Below are 17,286 nucleotides of genomic sequence, written 5' to 3'. Positions count from 1 at the left end.
GTTAACATGTCCATAGATTGCGTTGTAATACTCGTAATTATTGTTATTTGAAATTAATAAAATGATCCTGATGATAAAGAACGTAGAAACAAATATAAAAAATACAGGTAAAGATGAATTTTAAACAAAAAATAAACCATTTTAATAGCTATTATCTTGTACAATTGTAATATACAAAATATAAGTTTCAACTAGGTAATCTATAAAAATATATAATTTATTTAAATAAATACATACATTGATAATACAATGAACAATACATCGCTGCTTCTTTCTAATACTGTATATATATATATATATATAAATAATTAATTGTTCACGTGACGTATAATTTTTTATTTATGTTAATTAATCAGCATAATGAGATTAATTTTTATTTTAACCCAATGCTTCGTGTGATCTGTAAAATTAATTCGTGGATTTAACAATGCGCATAATCAAAGTAACACTTTAAAATTTGACCTAATGTAAATATACCTGTTCATAAACAGTCCAAGCCATCGTAGTCATCAGTGTTCTTCTTAACATTCTGGGTACTATTCCTTTAAAATATCCTAATATTCCGTACTTTCTATATACAATATAAGTGGCACTATAAATAGTTTTAAACTCATTTGGATATAATTGCATCTTCGTCTTAATAACGTCCGGTGGATGCGTTACGATAGAAGCAAAAATTCCTGCTAAAATCCCACAGCTGAAGTTCACTGATACGGAAGTATTTTCATGAACGAATTCTAAAGAAACAGAAAGAATTCGTATTAATATTCAGTAAGAAACTTTTGAATGAATTTATCTTTGTTGTAAGTTACCTGTATGAGTGGCCATTTGTTTTAATTGTGTATAAAATAATAGATAAAGGCCACTGTATGGTGCATCACGAAGTAATGTTGGTACTAGGCCACTGGACAGACCTTTAATACCTTCTTGCTTATATATAAGCCTCAAAGCTTCCGAAACGCTATTGTATTTGTAAACGCCACTCTATAAACAAACATAGCTTAATAACATTAAGTATTTTGTGAAAACATGCATATTAATACATCATATTAAAATATTATTTAATGCATTTGTACCTCAAATCGTGTTTTAACAACAGTGATTGGTATTAATAAACCACCGGACATTGATCGTGCTGTAATTCCTAACGATATAGCTTGTAATGGTGTCAATGGTTCTTTTAGCTGTAATGCATGTTTTAACCAGTCAAGAGAGGAAAAATAAAGTCCAACGCCTGGGATGACCCTTGTTATAGACTAAAAAAATTATTTTTTTGTTATTCTTCTACAATTAGCATATTTATTTAACATGTTAGATATTATTGCATTAGATTACTTACTGGTGTCATACCCCGCCATAGTCCAAATACATTTTCTTTTTTTATTATATATACAACTGTTTTAAGCATTCCATTTTTTGTTGGTCTGTAAGTAGTTTATGCATCATAAATTTTTAGCTAATAAAAATTTATTTGATTTATTATCTTATTAGTTACTTACTCAACATGAGTATTAACTCTGCTTTGTAATCTAGTTTTGATTAAATCCAATGGTTGAAATAAGATTGTTGAAAAAGTACCAGAGAATGAACCAGCAAGAAAAGACTTCAATATAGGATACTGCAAAAATAAATTTTCTTAAAATTATTTTTTTTCTCTCATAGTTATTATTAACTAGTTAATGCGCAGACACTTATATCAATCGGAAAATTAATTACTCAAGTTCATTGTGTAATATAATACACAATTACACAAATATTGTAGCTATTAATTATTATCATTTAAATTTATGTCTCTCACGTGATAATCTCGCACGAGTTCCCTCACGTGAGTAGTAATCTCATTCGAAAGGTCAATACAATTATTATCTTTATAATGTAAGTTCTAGAGGTCATCTTTTAAAAAAATTGTTATACTTTTGCCAAGGTAAACATTCATAAACTTATCAATAAAAAAAACTGTAATAAACTTTGATACACTTTTTATCGGATGATGCACCAATTATTAGGTTTACAAATAAGATGATTAAATTATTGCGTATCCTATTATTGTTGGTAACATTTGGATGTGTTACAATTACTTATATTAGTATACTATCTTGATATTACATTATTATTTTGAAATAAATTGTTTATTACTTGAAAAATAATCAAAGAATACATTAATCGCATGATTTTCATTTCGACATACATCGGATGATAGTAGAGGATATACTTTCAAATATTAAACATGTTCAATAACATGAATTTTGTTTTTAATATATAAAAGAATATATAAAATACTTTATTATAATAAAAATTCACTTATACGTTTGAAACTTACATACAATTTCATGTATTGTATTGCATGAATGTTGACAAAGATATTTGGTACAAATTTCAAGTAAAATATAAAAAAAATAATTTTGTAAATAATTATTAAAAAATAAAACAATTTTCCATTGCATATTTAAATACAAAAAAGAAATACTTTTACAATCGTAAAGGTTTTACGTATACCTTTTATATTATTTTATTATAAAAAAAAATAATTTATATAAAAAAAGAATTGGGTACATTTTATTCTTAATAGAAATGCAATGAATTTAAAAAATAATAATACTTACAGTTACTACAGCCTCCATTATTTTTTTTGTAAACGATTGGAAGCTTGTGGAATATAAAGTAAAATGATCACTGCAGTCTAACTCTTGTTATGCGTTAAAGAAATAAAATAAAACCATTCTTAACTGTCTCGTGCCGCTAAAGATTCTGAAGTCATTGAAGGGGTGACGGATACTTACTTCCTTGCTTATCTGAGCTTCTCTGCTCTCCAGGTCAATAGAATGACCCTCCATATCAAAGTGCTGTCATAAATAAAAATTGTAGAGAAACGTGATTTAAACGTGACTTAGTAATGAGTCTTAACGAAGTTCATTATACGTTCTTAAGTCTAAAGTTTTTTTTGCTGTTTATTTTTGATGCATCCAATTGTAAGTGACTATAAGTATTGGCGTAATATTAATTTTGGTAATTTCATTGAATATGTTAATTATTTATTGCGAGAGGTTAAATTTCGCAATGGAAAATAATTTGCAAGTCAATAGTTATTTAAAATTACAATGCGACACAACAAAATATTTGTGTGTTTGTGCAAACAGATAATGTTATTTTCCATGGAAAAAGATGTAATTTTCACAATATATTTCGAAAGTTAGATAGAATTGTTGTGAAATCTTAATGACTTATGTAAAACACGTATTTGTCGGTTAATAACAATAAAAGAAAAAGACTTTAACTTTTACGTCAATTTAAAATTTGATAACAATAGATAACCTACTAAACGGAAATTGTGCATATGTTATATACGTATCATTACGATAAGACAAAATAAACAATCATATTCACGAAATCTGATTATAGATTAGGTTATCTTTACATTTGGTAATGTAAATTTGTTATTTACCTTGATATTTTTGATATTTTTGAATTGAAATTACTTACGCATTTTTAAATAACTTTCATTTTTAATTTTTTATATTTTTCATTTATCCAAAATACATTGTGAAATGTTTCCTTTTCTAAATACATGTTTTGATTATTTTTGTCCGCCCTATCACGTGGATTCCATTTTAAAAGTAATGGACGAAGTTTTATTTTATTGTTTTTAAACTAAAATCACAGGTTTGTACATTTTGCATTGTATTATTTATTTATTTATACTCGTGATATAATATTCACGATAATATTTCAAATTAAAATATTTCTTATTTTTTAATTTATTGAATTTATACATATTTTTAGGTATACTTAATAATAAAGTAATATTTTGCATGATGCAAACAATAAAAGAATGAACGTAAGAAATGTTTATTAAAATTTATTAAGGCCTTATATACGTTTAGAATTTTCAAAATATTGTCTTTTTTTAACAGATTGTTATTCTCTATAGTTTTAGGCTTATTTCTGTGAAAGTTGATTGTAAAAATTCCCCATAGATCTAAAATTGTGGTAGAAAATGTGACTGCCCGATGAGATTTGGTACGCACAGGTAGTTGTCTTTTGTTTGAGATGGCTGATTGTTACTTTCGGAGTGACTCCAGTTTGTCAGTTCTTTGTTATTGCAAAATATACCGTTTTTGTTTTGTTTGTAAAGCATTATAAGAATATATTTAGGGTCGATTGTTAAAGTTTCTGAAGTTGAACATTAGTTGTCCTTGATCTTTCGAAGCGTACAGTTATGTGCTTTATTTCAGATTTTAAAAATGTTGAAATGTCGCGCTGTATAGATTATAAAGGCAGTAAGAATGAACGATCTTAACGTCCTAAAAAGAAGATGCCTCCTCAAAGGCCAGACAAGATGGAGAGTGAAACTGAATACACTAGTTCAGCTGCAAAAAAATTAGCGGGACAATTACGTAAGATATCATTCGATCCAACGTTCTCAGACTGTATTTTACAGTTTACTGGACTACCCATGGACTTGGTTTCAAGTTAAATGTTTTTTGTACAACGTGTGACGCATTTAAAACTTTAAACGCGTTTTTAATATTTTTTTATGCGATTTTTTTTTTAAATATTCGAAATCGTTTTTTCTATATTTAGTAATTTATGTAAAAATAGAGTGAAATAAAATTTTTTATAAAGTTTAAATACCAATAAACAATGTATACTATTTATTTTTATTAATTTCTATTGTTGTCGCTATACTACAAACATTTTTTTCTTTTAGTGCATTTTTGGCGCTGCTAGACGTACATAAAAACGTATTAAATTGTAACTTTGCAGTGTTTTCAAAAATGATCGCTAGGAAGCGTTGTAATAGCTTTGAATCATTCGTGATTGGCTAACTTTATAACACGTGATCATTGGTCGGTTGGAAATCATTTCCGGTCTTTGTAGACTCGGTCATTTCTATCGACATCTTAATACAGTTTGGTCGTTGCTTCAAGCGGAGTCTGAGGTGAGATAATTTTAACAAATATTTTATTACTAAATGTTTTACAATTATTATTAATATTTGCTCGTTTACTATTATTTAATAAGGTCATATCATTTTAGAAGAAATTATGTATTTTTTGTCTTTAATTTTGTCTTTGAAAAATGTATCGAAAACGTGATCGCCATTTTGATTGTTCCACGTTTTTTTCCCTTGCATATTTTTGCTCGAGTTAACATTTGGTTTTACTAATATTAGTTTTTTATTTTCCCATTTAGTAGCGATATAATAAATAAAAAAAATAAGAATATGGTGAATAGATAAATTCTCTATCATTGTACGATTTTTTTTCTTGCATATTTTCTTTTGAATTACCACGTGGTCTTAAAACAATATTCAATTTTTATATTTAAAACAAGTAACAATTTAAAAATATAATGAACGGGCGAATTACTTATTCTTATACATTTTATCTTACATATTTTTGTTCGAATGAGCACATGGTTTTATAAATATCTGTTTCTTTTTATATTAGGTAACGATCTAACAAAATGGTTAACGGACGAATTCCATCGGTCTTCTCAAAGACCTACGTAACACCTAGGCGTCCTTATGAAAAGGCACGTTTAGATCAAGAGTTAAGAATTATCGGTGAATATGGTCTTCGTAACAAACGTGAGGTATGGAGAGTCAAGTACACTTTGGCTAAAATTCGTAAAGCTGCTCGAGAACTTCTTACGCTCGAAGAAAAAGATCCTAAACGTCTCTTCGAAGGTATATATTTTTCTTTTTATTTAACTTTATTAAATATTTAGGATATACAATTTGTAGAAATTATGGAATTTATATTAAGTAGAACTTGAGTAAATTTATATTCAAGGATTATATGATGAAATAATTACTTATTTTCTGACACCTCTTGACCTAACAATTTTGAGGAGTAATATTATATTCTGAAAAATTAGGAATACAAATGTATGTTTAATAAATGTTCAAATTTTATTTGTTTCTAAATAATGTGATATGATTTTAGGTAACGCATTGTTGCGACGTTTAGTAAGAATCGGTGTGTTGGATGAGGGTCACATGAAACTCGATTACGTTCTTGGCTTGAAAATCGAAGATTTTTTGGAAAGACGTCTTCAAACTCAAGTATTTAAATTGGGTCTTGCTAAGTCGATTCATCATGCTAGAGTTTTGATTCGTCAACGCCACATTCGGTGAGTTTATTCATCCATAAAAATAAATAATTATTTATATAATAGAATTATTTGTAGCCTTAAATTTTGGGCAAGAAATATCTGATTACATGCGGATCATTTCTAATCATTTAAGGCGAGATTAAAAGCCTGGTTAATCTCTGGGCAAGAATTATTTTTTGTTCAGTTTCAACCCAGGAGACAAAACAATCACTTTTGTCTCAATCTACGATTACTGAAGCGCCCTATTAAAATATCTTTTTGCGTATCTCGTTCATGTTTATAAGAACAATCCGTGTGATATATTCTATAACAGAAGATTTTTGCTACTACAGATGCCAGGACAGTTTACCTGGTTGATCAACTGATTTGACCATTTATCTTAAAACTTGACTTCAATCGAATGGAATTAAAAAATATTTGAAGCTACTTTATTTCACACAGGCCACTTAAACGTTAATGTTTAATTAACGTTTAACGTCTGTTGATATTGGAGCATTCGTCATCCTTATTCGGTATTTAAATTTAACAATTTCGAGACATTTAGCAAATAAATCCATTCCTTGAGTATAGTGATCCCAAAATAGTTTATTTGGAGATAGATGGATTCGACTGACGGTATATCGTTTCAGGGTGCGTAAACAGGTGGTGAACATCCCATCTTTCATTGTGCGATTAGATTCGCAAAAGCATATTGACTTCTCTCTGAAGTCACCGTTCGGAAGTGGCAGACCTGGTCGTGTAAAGAGGAAGAACTTGCGTAAGGGCTCTGGTGGTGCTGCCCCTGAGGAAGAAGAAGATTAAGTAAAAAATGTGATTGAATAAAAAATATCATCTAATATTATACATCGTTCAAATGTTTAGTTCAAGAATTCTTTTGGGATTTTCATTTCCTGATTAGCGTTGTACAATTTCCTTATTCCATGCAGTAACCAAGCGAAGCTTTTCCTCTATAGTAGTTTCACCTAATCTAAAATCCATTGGTATTGTCGAATCAATTAAAATACTTTTTCTTAGTGTTTATACCTAATCCAAAACTCATAGATGTTGTACTCCAATTAGTTTTCCTTTGATTTTTAATTTACCTCGTAGAAAAAGTTTGCGATTATTTATTCTCCTTTGTAATTTATTTCCAATAGTTTCGTAAATTTGATATTCCCAATTTATCCTTTCCACTCTCCACGGTATTTTTTCTTCTTTGTATTTATTTTAACAGGATAAGTTATTACTCAATACGAGAAAAACTTGTCTGATTGTAATTCATGCGTAAAACAACATCGTACGTTAAATTTAAATGAAATTCACGTATCCAACGAAAGACTGATTTGTAGTCGTACGTTTATTTCGTTCTCTTTATTTTTAGTAGAATCGTAAGTCTCGCATTTTGCGAGCTTCGTAAAGAAGTTAAAATACAAGCTAAGCAAGGTCACGTATATCTACATACGTTACAGGAATAAAAAGTATGGAGGATAGTTAGCTGCAACGATTGGTAAAAGGAGAAAGGGGAATCGTGGTCTCTCTTGTTAGTGAGATCAAGCAGTTTAAATAGCGGTTTACTGTTCGTGAGCAAATACAGGATGTCTGGAGATAAGTGTTTGCTGGTTAATGGTCGCCAATTTATATTAGATAGTACAAAATTTACTAATCGAATCTTTTTTTTCTAACTTAATATCTGATAATCGTAGTAAAAATAAAATAGAAATTTTTGTAATGTATAAGAGTTAGTTAAGTTTACTGTTATCCAATAACCGGTATAGTACGATTATATGTATATTGGGTTGTTCGATAAAATTCGTATTGATTTATAATTAGGTTTATATTTTTTTATTCATAAATTTAAATTATGTTTACCTTATTATATATTAATACTTTTACTATATATTATTAATACAAAAAATTTAGTTTATAATAGTGCAATCAAGAAGAGATAATTTCAAGTGATAATTATCTTAACAATGTTAGCTACATGTTTTATTTTTTTATATCAATTAATTTTTTGGGCAACCATACATGGCCAACAAATAATAAATAATACATCTATTTAAAAAAAAATAAGAAGTAAAAATACATACACAATGTTTATAAATCGGCTTGAACTTTTCCGAGTAACCCAGTATGTGCTCCAATATACAAGGTGTCCTATATAAATTTGACTAACGAGCAATTATATCAGCGATAAGACGTGGTTGAGGGATAAATTTAATAGGACAACGATTTCGAATTGATAGAAGAGGAGGAGGAATAAAGAGGGGTAGGGAGGTTTCTCTCGCGAGTAAATAATTTCGAAGACACGAAGTTTTTGAAAGTTTATGGCAGTGAAGATATTCATGGAATATTCATGCGAAGAAATTACCACCGAATAGACTTAAAGCTTCTTCTGTAGTTCGTACCAAGTTTATTGCACTTCATATATACATTTTGGCATGCATAGGTAAGAAAGAAAAAAAGGGACAGGCTTGTTGACATGGTCTAGCTTATGAAAGAGAGTATGATGATGCATTAAAGATGAACGATTGGGAGAGGAGAATGCTTCTTGACCGACTTCGAGTAGCATCGAGAAGTAAAAATTGTTGAGAGTTTTCCATGGTGTATCGTGTGTCTTGTGCTAAGTCTTTTCTTTATTGTTTGAACATATTCTTTTTCTTTTTTTTTTTTTAGACGTAATTAATCCGAGATAATTAAAATTAGTAAAGCTAATAACGTTCGTTGATTAATTAAAGCGATAACGTTTGTTCAAAGCAAGAGGTAAACAAGGATAATTAATATAAAATAAATAAAAGTACAATTTATATGTATATTCTAAAAAAATATCTTTACACAAAAGATTTTCAACTGTTAATCATTAGACTTGATTTTCCCGTCTTCCTCTGAAGGTTCTCCTACGAGTATTCAAATATTTGTTCGAGTTTTTTTTTCTTTTTTTATTTTTTTAAGAGTGCAAGTTAGTGGTGTTCCTTAAGAGCAAAGGAGCTTTTGCGAGTAAAATAATTTAATGAGTTAGATTAGATAGGAAGTTAGATAGAAACAATTTTAATATCGACAAAAATTATTATCTCAAAAGTATCAACAATGTTTTTTTTCGATTATAAAATAAAAAAACAATAATTAAATATAGTATTTAGATTTATCGTTTAAAAAATATTCGTTTTCTCTTCGCGTGTTGTATATTATATTAATAAATTTATTTTTCAGCACGTGTATATTGAAATGTGCGTTAACGAATGAATTAGAACGTTAACAATGTTGGTGTTTAGAATATAAGCACCGTGTGATAATTCGAAATCACGAATGACACTCGACAATACTCATTTTCTCTCTCTCTCTCGTATTTTAATAAGATTCGCATAACTTTCATCCCCACTCTTTAATTCTAAGCTAGTGTCAGGTTGGCCGTTAAGAAAGAGAGGCTGTACATTCCGTGTTGGTTGCGCAACTTACTTATGGTATGCACCTCGTCGTAATCCTAATATACCGACTCAGATGTACATATTTTCATTAGAACAAGAGTAAGATACGTGTTAAATTCGGAGTTACTTATTTAGACCAACACGTGAAGAGTCTAATTTAAATCCTTTATCTTCTTAACTATCTAATTAAGTTTCCAAGTTGTTTTCATTATTTTTTTTTTTTTATTTAAAAAGTAAAACAAACGTACATAATAATCTTATTGTCAATCTTATCGCGTTACGATAATCAAATGTTTATTTACTATATTATTTATTAATTTTTATTCTCTCATTACATAATAATGATGAATTTTAATCATTTATTTAGGAATAAAAAATCAAGGTATCATTTGACGATTGTATTAGGTCGAGTAAAAATAGTTTTGTTTGATAATTTAATGCTGAAATTAAAAATGTTTTTGTTCATATTTTGTATCGTACCTTATGCAAATGATTTCAAATTGTTTTCTATACGATTTTTAATACATTAACGATATAATCATTGTTAATATACTAGACTTGTTCAATTTCGTTCATCATTTAATCGATGTTTCCAGTAATCTTGTTGAGATGCACTTTTGACTTCAACATTTTCAGATCGAAAATTTTCGAAACTATTTTCCCAAATTCAAAAGTTATTTGTTATAAAAATACGAAAAATAACTTTTGACTCTACCGAATACTACTATTACTTCAACACGTGGAAAATTGAAATAAAACGAGTATTGGAGATTTTGTTTTTAGGACACCTGGTAGGTAGATTTCATACGCAAACGACAAAGTTCAAACGAAGAACTGTTATCGATGATACTCTCGGACCAACAACGTTGCCTAGAAAATCAATCGGTACGTTCGTTTATCGATCACGTTGACCAATTACAACACAACATATGTGTATGTAAAATATGTTTCAATATGTTACGTTTTATTGGTTCAATTTAACGATCTCTCTGGAGCCTAGTCGAATATATTCTGTATCAAAATGAGAGAGAGAGAGAGAGAGAGAGAGAGAGAGAGAGAGTTTATCATTTTCAAACTTATTTAATGTTCAATGTTTCACGTGTTGAAATATTTAATATTATTTAAATGTTACATCTGTATTCCACGAGGGAAGAATGCAACTCACATTGTTGTTGTTGTTGATTATTATTATTATTATTATTTAGGGAATAGCATAGCTTATACGAAATATTCTCGAAGTTAATTAATTTGTTAAAATAATTTAATTAATTATTAAGTAGCATAGTGTGTTCTTAAAATTCTTCTTCTTTTTTCTTCGCCGTTTCTACTCAGTTTTCTCATCGAGAGAGTTTGTTTTTTTTTTGTTTTTTTCAGTCGAGAGCCACGTTCTCTTGGCATTTCTTCCAGCTCAGGGTGCGCCAACTCGTGTACGCGTGTCCTGAAAGAAAGAAAGAAAGAAAGAAAGAAAGATGGAAAGAAAAAGGGAAAGAAAGAGAGAGAGAGAGAGAGAAAAGACACTAGCAAATAATACGCAAATTCAATGGCGTAGCAAAGTTCGAACGTTTAATAAAAATAATATTCGTCGAACGCGTTTAATTATATACATTTGAAATGATATCACTTATTATGAATAAAGTTGAATGATCACAGAATTTATTATTAGATAACTTAATTAATTATATAATTTTAATAAACAAAATTATCAAAATTATATTACTTCGTTATTTTTAACAATGTTCAAAGTAAAAGAAAATAAAATAGAAAGAAATAAATGATTCAATTTATTATCCAATAAACAGCACGGACAACTTTTTTTTTATATAATTTATCAATGTGTGTTGAATTTAATTATTAAAGAAAAAAAAACATATATATTTCCAATATATAAAAATAGAATCATATCGATCAAATATTTTGGCACAAAAATATGAACCCTTCCCCCTTCCCCCTCCCCCCCAATAATTTGTAAAAGCAGGGGGGTATCTTAAAAACGATTCATGTATTAGAATAATTTAAGATATCAAAAGAAATAGACAGAGTGAGATACAGCGTGGAGGAGGAAGGGGGAAAGGATAATAGAAAATGTCGATCGTCTTTTCTCCAAGGATTCGTCCTTGCGGTTTTATCTGATCACACGAGGGGATGAAAGTGAATACGCCACAGGGAAGAAGAAGAAGAAGAAGAAGAAGAAGAAGAAGAAGAAGAAGAAGAAGAAGAAGAAGAAGAAGAAGAAGAAGACGAAGAAGAAGAGGGAAAAGGGATAAGCATAATTGTTTCGCTCTTACAATCGTATCGCTTTCTTCCTATGAACATTCAAGTAGGTTACGCCAATGGTTAAAGAAAAAGAGAAAGAAAGAGAGAGAGAGAGAGAGAGAGATAGATTAGAATTAGATAAAGAGAAGGATAGGGGATTTATAGTCACGGTTACATACAAAGGAACACGTGCGTGGATAGATAACAGCTATAGTAAATTAGATGCATACTATACTAAACGAACAATACATGTGTGTGTGTGTGTGTGTGTGTGAGAGAGAGAGAGAGAGAGAGAGAGAGAGAGAGAGAGAAAGAATGAGGTGAGGATAGTCATCGTTGTCCTCTTCATTCTCGTCGTCTTCGTCTTTGTTGAGGTGGTGGTTGTGTCTCTTTGTCTTTGTTTGTGTGTTAATGCTGATAGAGAGTGGCGAACATCGTAGAGAAACAGCAGCAACAGCAACAGCAAAGGCTATATACGAACTGACGAAAGCGTGTACTCTAGCATAGACAACGTCTAGGAAGGCATCCAGTTAAATCTCGATGTAACGTATTACCGAACCTTACGTAACAAGATCTCTTTGTATTTAAGCGTGTTCCCTGCCAATATGTTTCGATACATACCCTTCTCTCTAATTTCCCTACTAACTCTGATATTCATCTCTTTCTCTTTTTCTCTCTCTCTCTTTGCTAAATCTTCCGTTACACCGGCCTTCGATGTTAAGAATACCAGGTGAGATTAACAACGTGTATTAATAGATACGATTTGTTCATTTAATTAAACGTTTACACATTGATTTTTATTCAATATTTTCTCTCGTCCAAAATTATAATTCTTAATGATAAGGATTCATAGGGAACTTGGACATAAAAAGAAGTAGAACTTATAATTTAACTAAGTCAGACGTTTCGTCCCTTTATTGGGACTTCTTCAGCAACTTAATCCTTAAAGTTCAGCGTCTTTTTTCTTTAATTCGACATACATTTTTCTTTTTGTTAATATTCCAAACACAACGCATCTAAACTTCGTTAATTCGATCGTTATTATTCAATAATAATGATTTTTATTTTTTTTATATATATATACCGTTTATAATCATATTTACATTATTGAATATTATATTTTTTAAATGAGAACAAAAATTAATCGTTTAATAATAAATTATATGGAAAGTGGTACGTTCAGGTGGGTGGGAGTTTATTGAAAAGGTTTTTTTGAAAGAGTTAGAAGAAAAAATGAATGTTTATTATTATAAAAGTTAAGTTTGAGATAACTCACGGTGTAGTATTATTTGATTTATTTTCTTGTCTCCTTTTTTGTATTGTAAATAATTTTAATTGTCGAGTCACAATGGACTCAGATTTATTAATAATACATAAAACAATATATAATAATAATAATAATAATAATTTTCTATGAGAATAGAAAGATTGAAATTCTCTTTTGAATTTACACGACCATGAGAGAGAGAGAGAGAGAGACAGAGAGAGAAGAGGATTCATCTTCGTACAAGTTGACGTTGCCAGTATATAGTGGCTATCCGAATGGTGACATGGACGAAGCATGCTAATACACGCTTTGAAAATGCAAATTTCGTCGTTTGGCTCCTTTGCAAAGCAAATCGTAAGACCGACGGAATATTTTACTGATTTGCTTGTCCTATTGGTTTACCATAGTGGTTTCACAGTCGATCCTAAGTTGCGGTATCTCTCATTTTGTCATTCTAATTCTATAGATAATAGACAAACATTATTTTCATTTTGATTAATCTAATATTCATAATCTAACAGGTTAGATATATGATACACACACATACACACACAGACACTTTACCGAGTCTTACGATCCTAAAATTTCAAATATTCATTTGGTATGATGGTGTATCGTAAAAAAAGAAAATAACAAGGACACCTGTCCCCTTTCACCATCTCGTTTCTAACACATGTTACTACTACGTTAGGCTATCGATTTTTCTACATTTTCGTAAATGTTTGATATTTAAACTATACCAAATGTTTTTATTCGTCTTATTACAAAATGTGTAATTGTATACGTATATATTTTATTGTTATTACTAATATTAATAGTATTATTATTTTCAATTATCATTTACTAATTATCACTCTTATACAGTTAGTATCTGAGTATGAGGAAGTAGATGAGAGTATTACTAAGAGGATATATGCAACTACTACTTCAGTGAGGAATTCTGATAACGAAACACGAGCTCGAGTCAAGCTCTCAATATTTTGCAAACTCGTCCCATTACCTCGTCATTATCTCATGTCAGTCTCTTCTCAACATGAAATAGACAGTATACACACACACACACACACACAGAAGAAGATATACAAAACGACAACTCGACGTTTACGAATCTTGCTAGATCTTACTCTCTCTCTCTTTCTCTCATTCGTATCTATCATTTTATAGTAGAAAGTTTATATTATGCAACAAACATAACTCAAGAAAGAACATTCTTTATATTTGCATTAAACGCGAATGAACCAAAAAAAAAAAAAAAAAGAAAAAGATAAAACGCAACGAACATTAAATAAATCGTTAGGGATAGGATGTAACTTTTTTTTTTTTTTTTTTTTTTTTAATTTATTTATGAACAATTCAAACACGATACGTCATTGATAATAAACAAATTTAATTGAATAATTACGAAATAAAAGTAAAGATTGGTTTGAATAATCCAGCAGAGAATTGTCCTTTAATTTATTTTACATTTTATTATTTTCTATATATATCTTCTATATGATTATTATATCATCATGTGTACGTGTGGTTACAAAATTTTCTACCGGTAAAGATTTTCTCGTTCAAATTCCATGCACGATCATCTCACGCGACAAAGATGAACGACGTTAGTCATCCTATGTGTTAGAAACCAGAGATAGAAGATGGCTGAGTGAGTGGGTGGATGGATGGATGGATGGTTGGATGGTTGGGAGGGGGGTAGTATTGTCCATCATGCATTATGCAGGATAACGTATTAATAACCTACTACACATTATTCCAACGACAGATTTTCAAACGTATGATAATTTGAAACTTGATCGTCGTTGTTATTTGGTATCATCTTAACTTAATCTCGTATTATACATACACATATATATATATATATATATATATGATAGGAAATGAATCATGAGATAAATTAATTTCTGCATTTATTTTCTTTGCATACGTATTTATTACGAATGATCTAATGAGAGTTTTATTATATTACAGTCTCATAGAAAGAAAACTTGACAAAGGAAAAAAAGAAAAATAACTTTATTCAATTAATTTCGATTTATATATTGCAGGATTTTGTTGTCAATAATTTCTTTTTCTTTTTTTTCTTTTTTTTCTTTTTCTTTTTTCTTCCAATCCAAAGTTAATCGATCTGACGCAATGGAAATTAATTAATTCGTCCATTAAAAAAAAAAAAATCGGAGACAACGGTTACTTATTTCGAAAAGCACTTTTTAGTTCGTTTACCCCATATGTGCTTTTTGACTTCTTTTTTTTTCTCCCCTCAAACCAATCCCACCCCACCCCAATTGCGTAATTTTTGACGCGACGAGACGTTTGAACAAAAAAGAATAAAAAAAAAATAAAAAAGAAGGGAAAGGTAAAGAAGGAAGGAGGAAGAAGAAAGGAAGAAGAAGTAGAAGAGGAAGAGGAAGGGAGAGAAGGTGGAAGAAAAAAAATGAGTGGTAACAGAAGGCTCGTATATAGAGTTTTCGAGGTATTGTTTGGGATGTGAGAGTACGGCCGAGTTGCTGCTCGAATCCCAAAGTCCCTAATGGAGGGAGAAATGTAGAAAGAGATAGATGCTTAATGGACCCACCTTCTCTCTTCCCTTCTCTCTCTCTCTCTCTCTCTCTCTCTCGTTTTCTCACTTTCATCGTGAAGGGAAAAAGGGACGAATTTCGAAAGATCATTCCACAGTTTGTGCAGTCGTCGCAAAACAGATGCTACCACCTACCATTGGTGTTTCATTCTTTTTTATTTTTTTTTTTAACATCATTTTCATTTTGATATATTTAATAAAATTCATTTATTATAATCACTTAGAGTGGTGTTTTGTTATTACTGATAAAAATAATTGCTTTGATTATATATCGTGAAGAAAGAATATATATATTTAATTATCAATATTCTTGTTCAAAAATATGTTATTAATATATAAATTTCAAAGGGAATTATAGACGGTTAATAAATCTAATGAACAATTTATTTTGAACTAGTTGTACGTTTCGTCCCTTATTAGGGACTTTATCAGCAATTAAAAAATTTTTATTATGACTTGTTAATAAATATAAAACATTACAATAAATTCTAATTTTTACCTTGATATATATATATATTTTCATTTGATTTCACAATTATTAAGAATATATATTTTTAATTGTATGTCGTGTTTGGATAATATTATTATACTGTTATATTTTACGAGTATTATTTTCCAGGCCAATTAGTATCTTGATATCATCGTTATTATTCAGTCTTCAAGAAACGAAATGTTCTTTTTCTTTTTTAGTCAGGTATCAGAAGTCTTATATTTTCTTTCCCTTTTTTCTTTTCTTTTCTTTTTCCTCTCTCAACTCTCGTGACGAGATTATTATATCGATATTGGAAATTTTTTTTTCATGGATTTTTTATTTAAAATCAATCATAATCGTTAAGATTATACGTTGATCGTATCGTGTATATAAGGGTTGAATAAAAATAATATTAATTTTATAATGTTTGATATATGAGCCGTTTATTTTGAAAGTGGCATAAGTCACTTTTTCTCTTTTTTTTTTTTTTTTTTTTTTAATTGAAAATGAAAAGATACCGTTCAGTTGTAATTAGTGTTGCCATTAATTCGGTTTTTCTAAAAAAAAAGTGACTCATGCCATTTTCAAAATAAACGGCTCATATATTAACTTTCTCATCTTCAGTTATTTGTAATTTTTTTCTTCATTCGTTTCCTCCCCCCTTTTTCTCGCGTTATTATTCGAATCGAAATAGGTGGAAAGAGGAGGAGGGTGGGTGGTGGTAGGTAGGTAGGTAGTGTTGTGCTATTCAGAATTGCGCGAGAACCGAAAAATCCGTCTGCTCGATGTACTTTATCCTACCGAAATAAGGTCTGTAGTACGAGATACGAAAAGTACTCAACGTAATCCTCTTTCTGCACAATGGTCAAGACGCACGAAGCGGGAGATCAAAGAACGGGAACGGAGGGATTAGATATTGTGTACAAAGAAAACGAGTGAACTAACGCAGCTGGAACATTTCTTTCCTTTTCTTGTGTTTTCGTTTTTTTTTTTTTTTAAATTCATATTTAAAACACAATGTTCACAGTACTTTTCTTTTTTTTTTTTTTTTATTACGCGAACGATCAAAACATTTTTAACTTTACACACAAATTCATATATAATTTTATTATTATATGTATATTTATTAATAGATATGTGAGAATAATAATAATTAGATTGAATTTAAAAAAAATATATATATATATATATGAAA

The 17,286-nt window shown here is 29.4% G+C and overlaps 2 protein-coding genes across 7 annotated transcripts; one reads left to right on the top strand and one right to left on the bottom strand.

Moving 5' to 3' along the window:
* Positions 1 to 107: 107 nt before the first annotated feature.
* On the bottom strand, positions 108 to 3,624 carry LOC106791387 (solute carrier family 25 member 38-like). 4 transcript variants are annotated; one of them, XM_014756993.1, is made up of 9 exons: positions 3,481 to 3,624; positions 2,781 to 2,843; positions 2,604 to 2,686; positions 1,500 to 1,618; positions 1,340 to 1,424; positions 1,077 to 1,256; positions 813 to 984; positions 478 to 737; positions 108 to 400 (listed from the first exon to the last, which is right to left on the bottom strand). In XM_014756993.1, the coding sequence occupies exons 3-9, from the start codon at positions 2,619 to 2,621 to the stop codon at positions 374 to 376; spliced, it is 861 nt and encodes a 286-aa protein (XP_014612479.1). In that variant the 5' UTR covers positions 2,622 to 2,686; positions 2,781 to 2,843; positions 3,481 to 3,624; the 3' UTR covers positions 108 to 373. The 4 variants fall into 4 exon arrangements, with proteins under 4 accessions (XP_014612479.1, XP_014612480.1, XP_014612476.1 ...); XM_014756994.1 differs by having other exon boundaries at positions 2,604 to 2,646; XM_014756990.1 differs by lacking the exon at positions 2,604 to 2,686.
* Positions 3,625 to 4,833: 1,209 nt separating this feature from the next.
* Positions 4,834 to 6,986, top strand: LOC106791388 (40S ribosomal protein S9). Of its 3 annotated transcripts, XR_001382175.1 has the most exons (5): positions 4,834 to 4,939; positions 5,451 to 5,689; positions 5,949 to 6,135; positions 6,450 to 6,629; positions 6,747 to 6,986. XR_001382175.1 is itself a non-coding variant. In XM_014756995.1 (4 exons), exons 2-4 carry the CDS (start codon positions 5,467 to 5,469, stop codon positions 6,916 to 6,918), a joined length of 582 nt encoding a protein of 193 aa, XP_014612481.1. In that variant the 5' UTR covers positions 4,834 to 4,939; positions 5,451 to 5,466; the 3' UTR covers positions 6,919 to 6,986. The 3 variants fall into 3 exon arrangements, 2 of the variants coding, with proteins under 2 accessions (XP_014612481.1, XP_014612482.1); XM_014756995.1 differs by lacking the exon at positions 6,450 to 6,629; XM_014756996.1 differs by lacking the exons at positions 6,450 to 6,629; positions 6,747 to 6,986 and adding an exon at positions 6,193 to 6,407.
* The last annotated feature ends 10,300 nt before the right edge of the window (positions 6,987 to 17,286 follow it).

Source organism: Polistes canadensis, unplaced genomic scaffold, assembly GCF_001313835.1.
Source record: "Polistes canadensis isolate GaletaPanama2010 unplaced genomic scaffold, ASM131383v1 scaffold_302, whole genome shotgun sequence".
NCBI lineage: Eukaryota > Metazoa > Arthropoda > Insecta > Hymenoptera > Vespidae > Polistes > Polistes canadensis.
The sequence above is the reverse complement of the archived record's forward strand: the minus strand, read 5'-3'. Positions and strand labels throughout refer to the sequence as shown.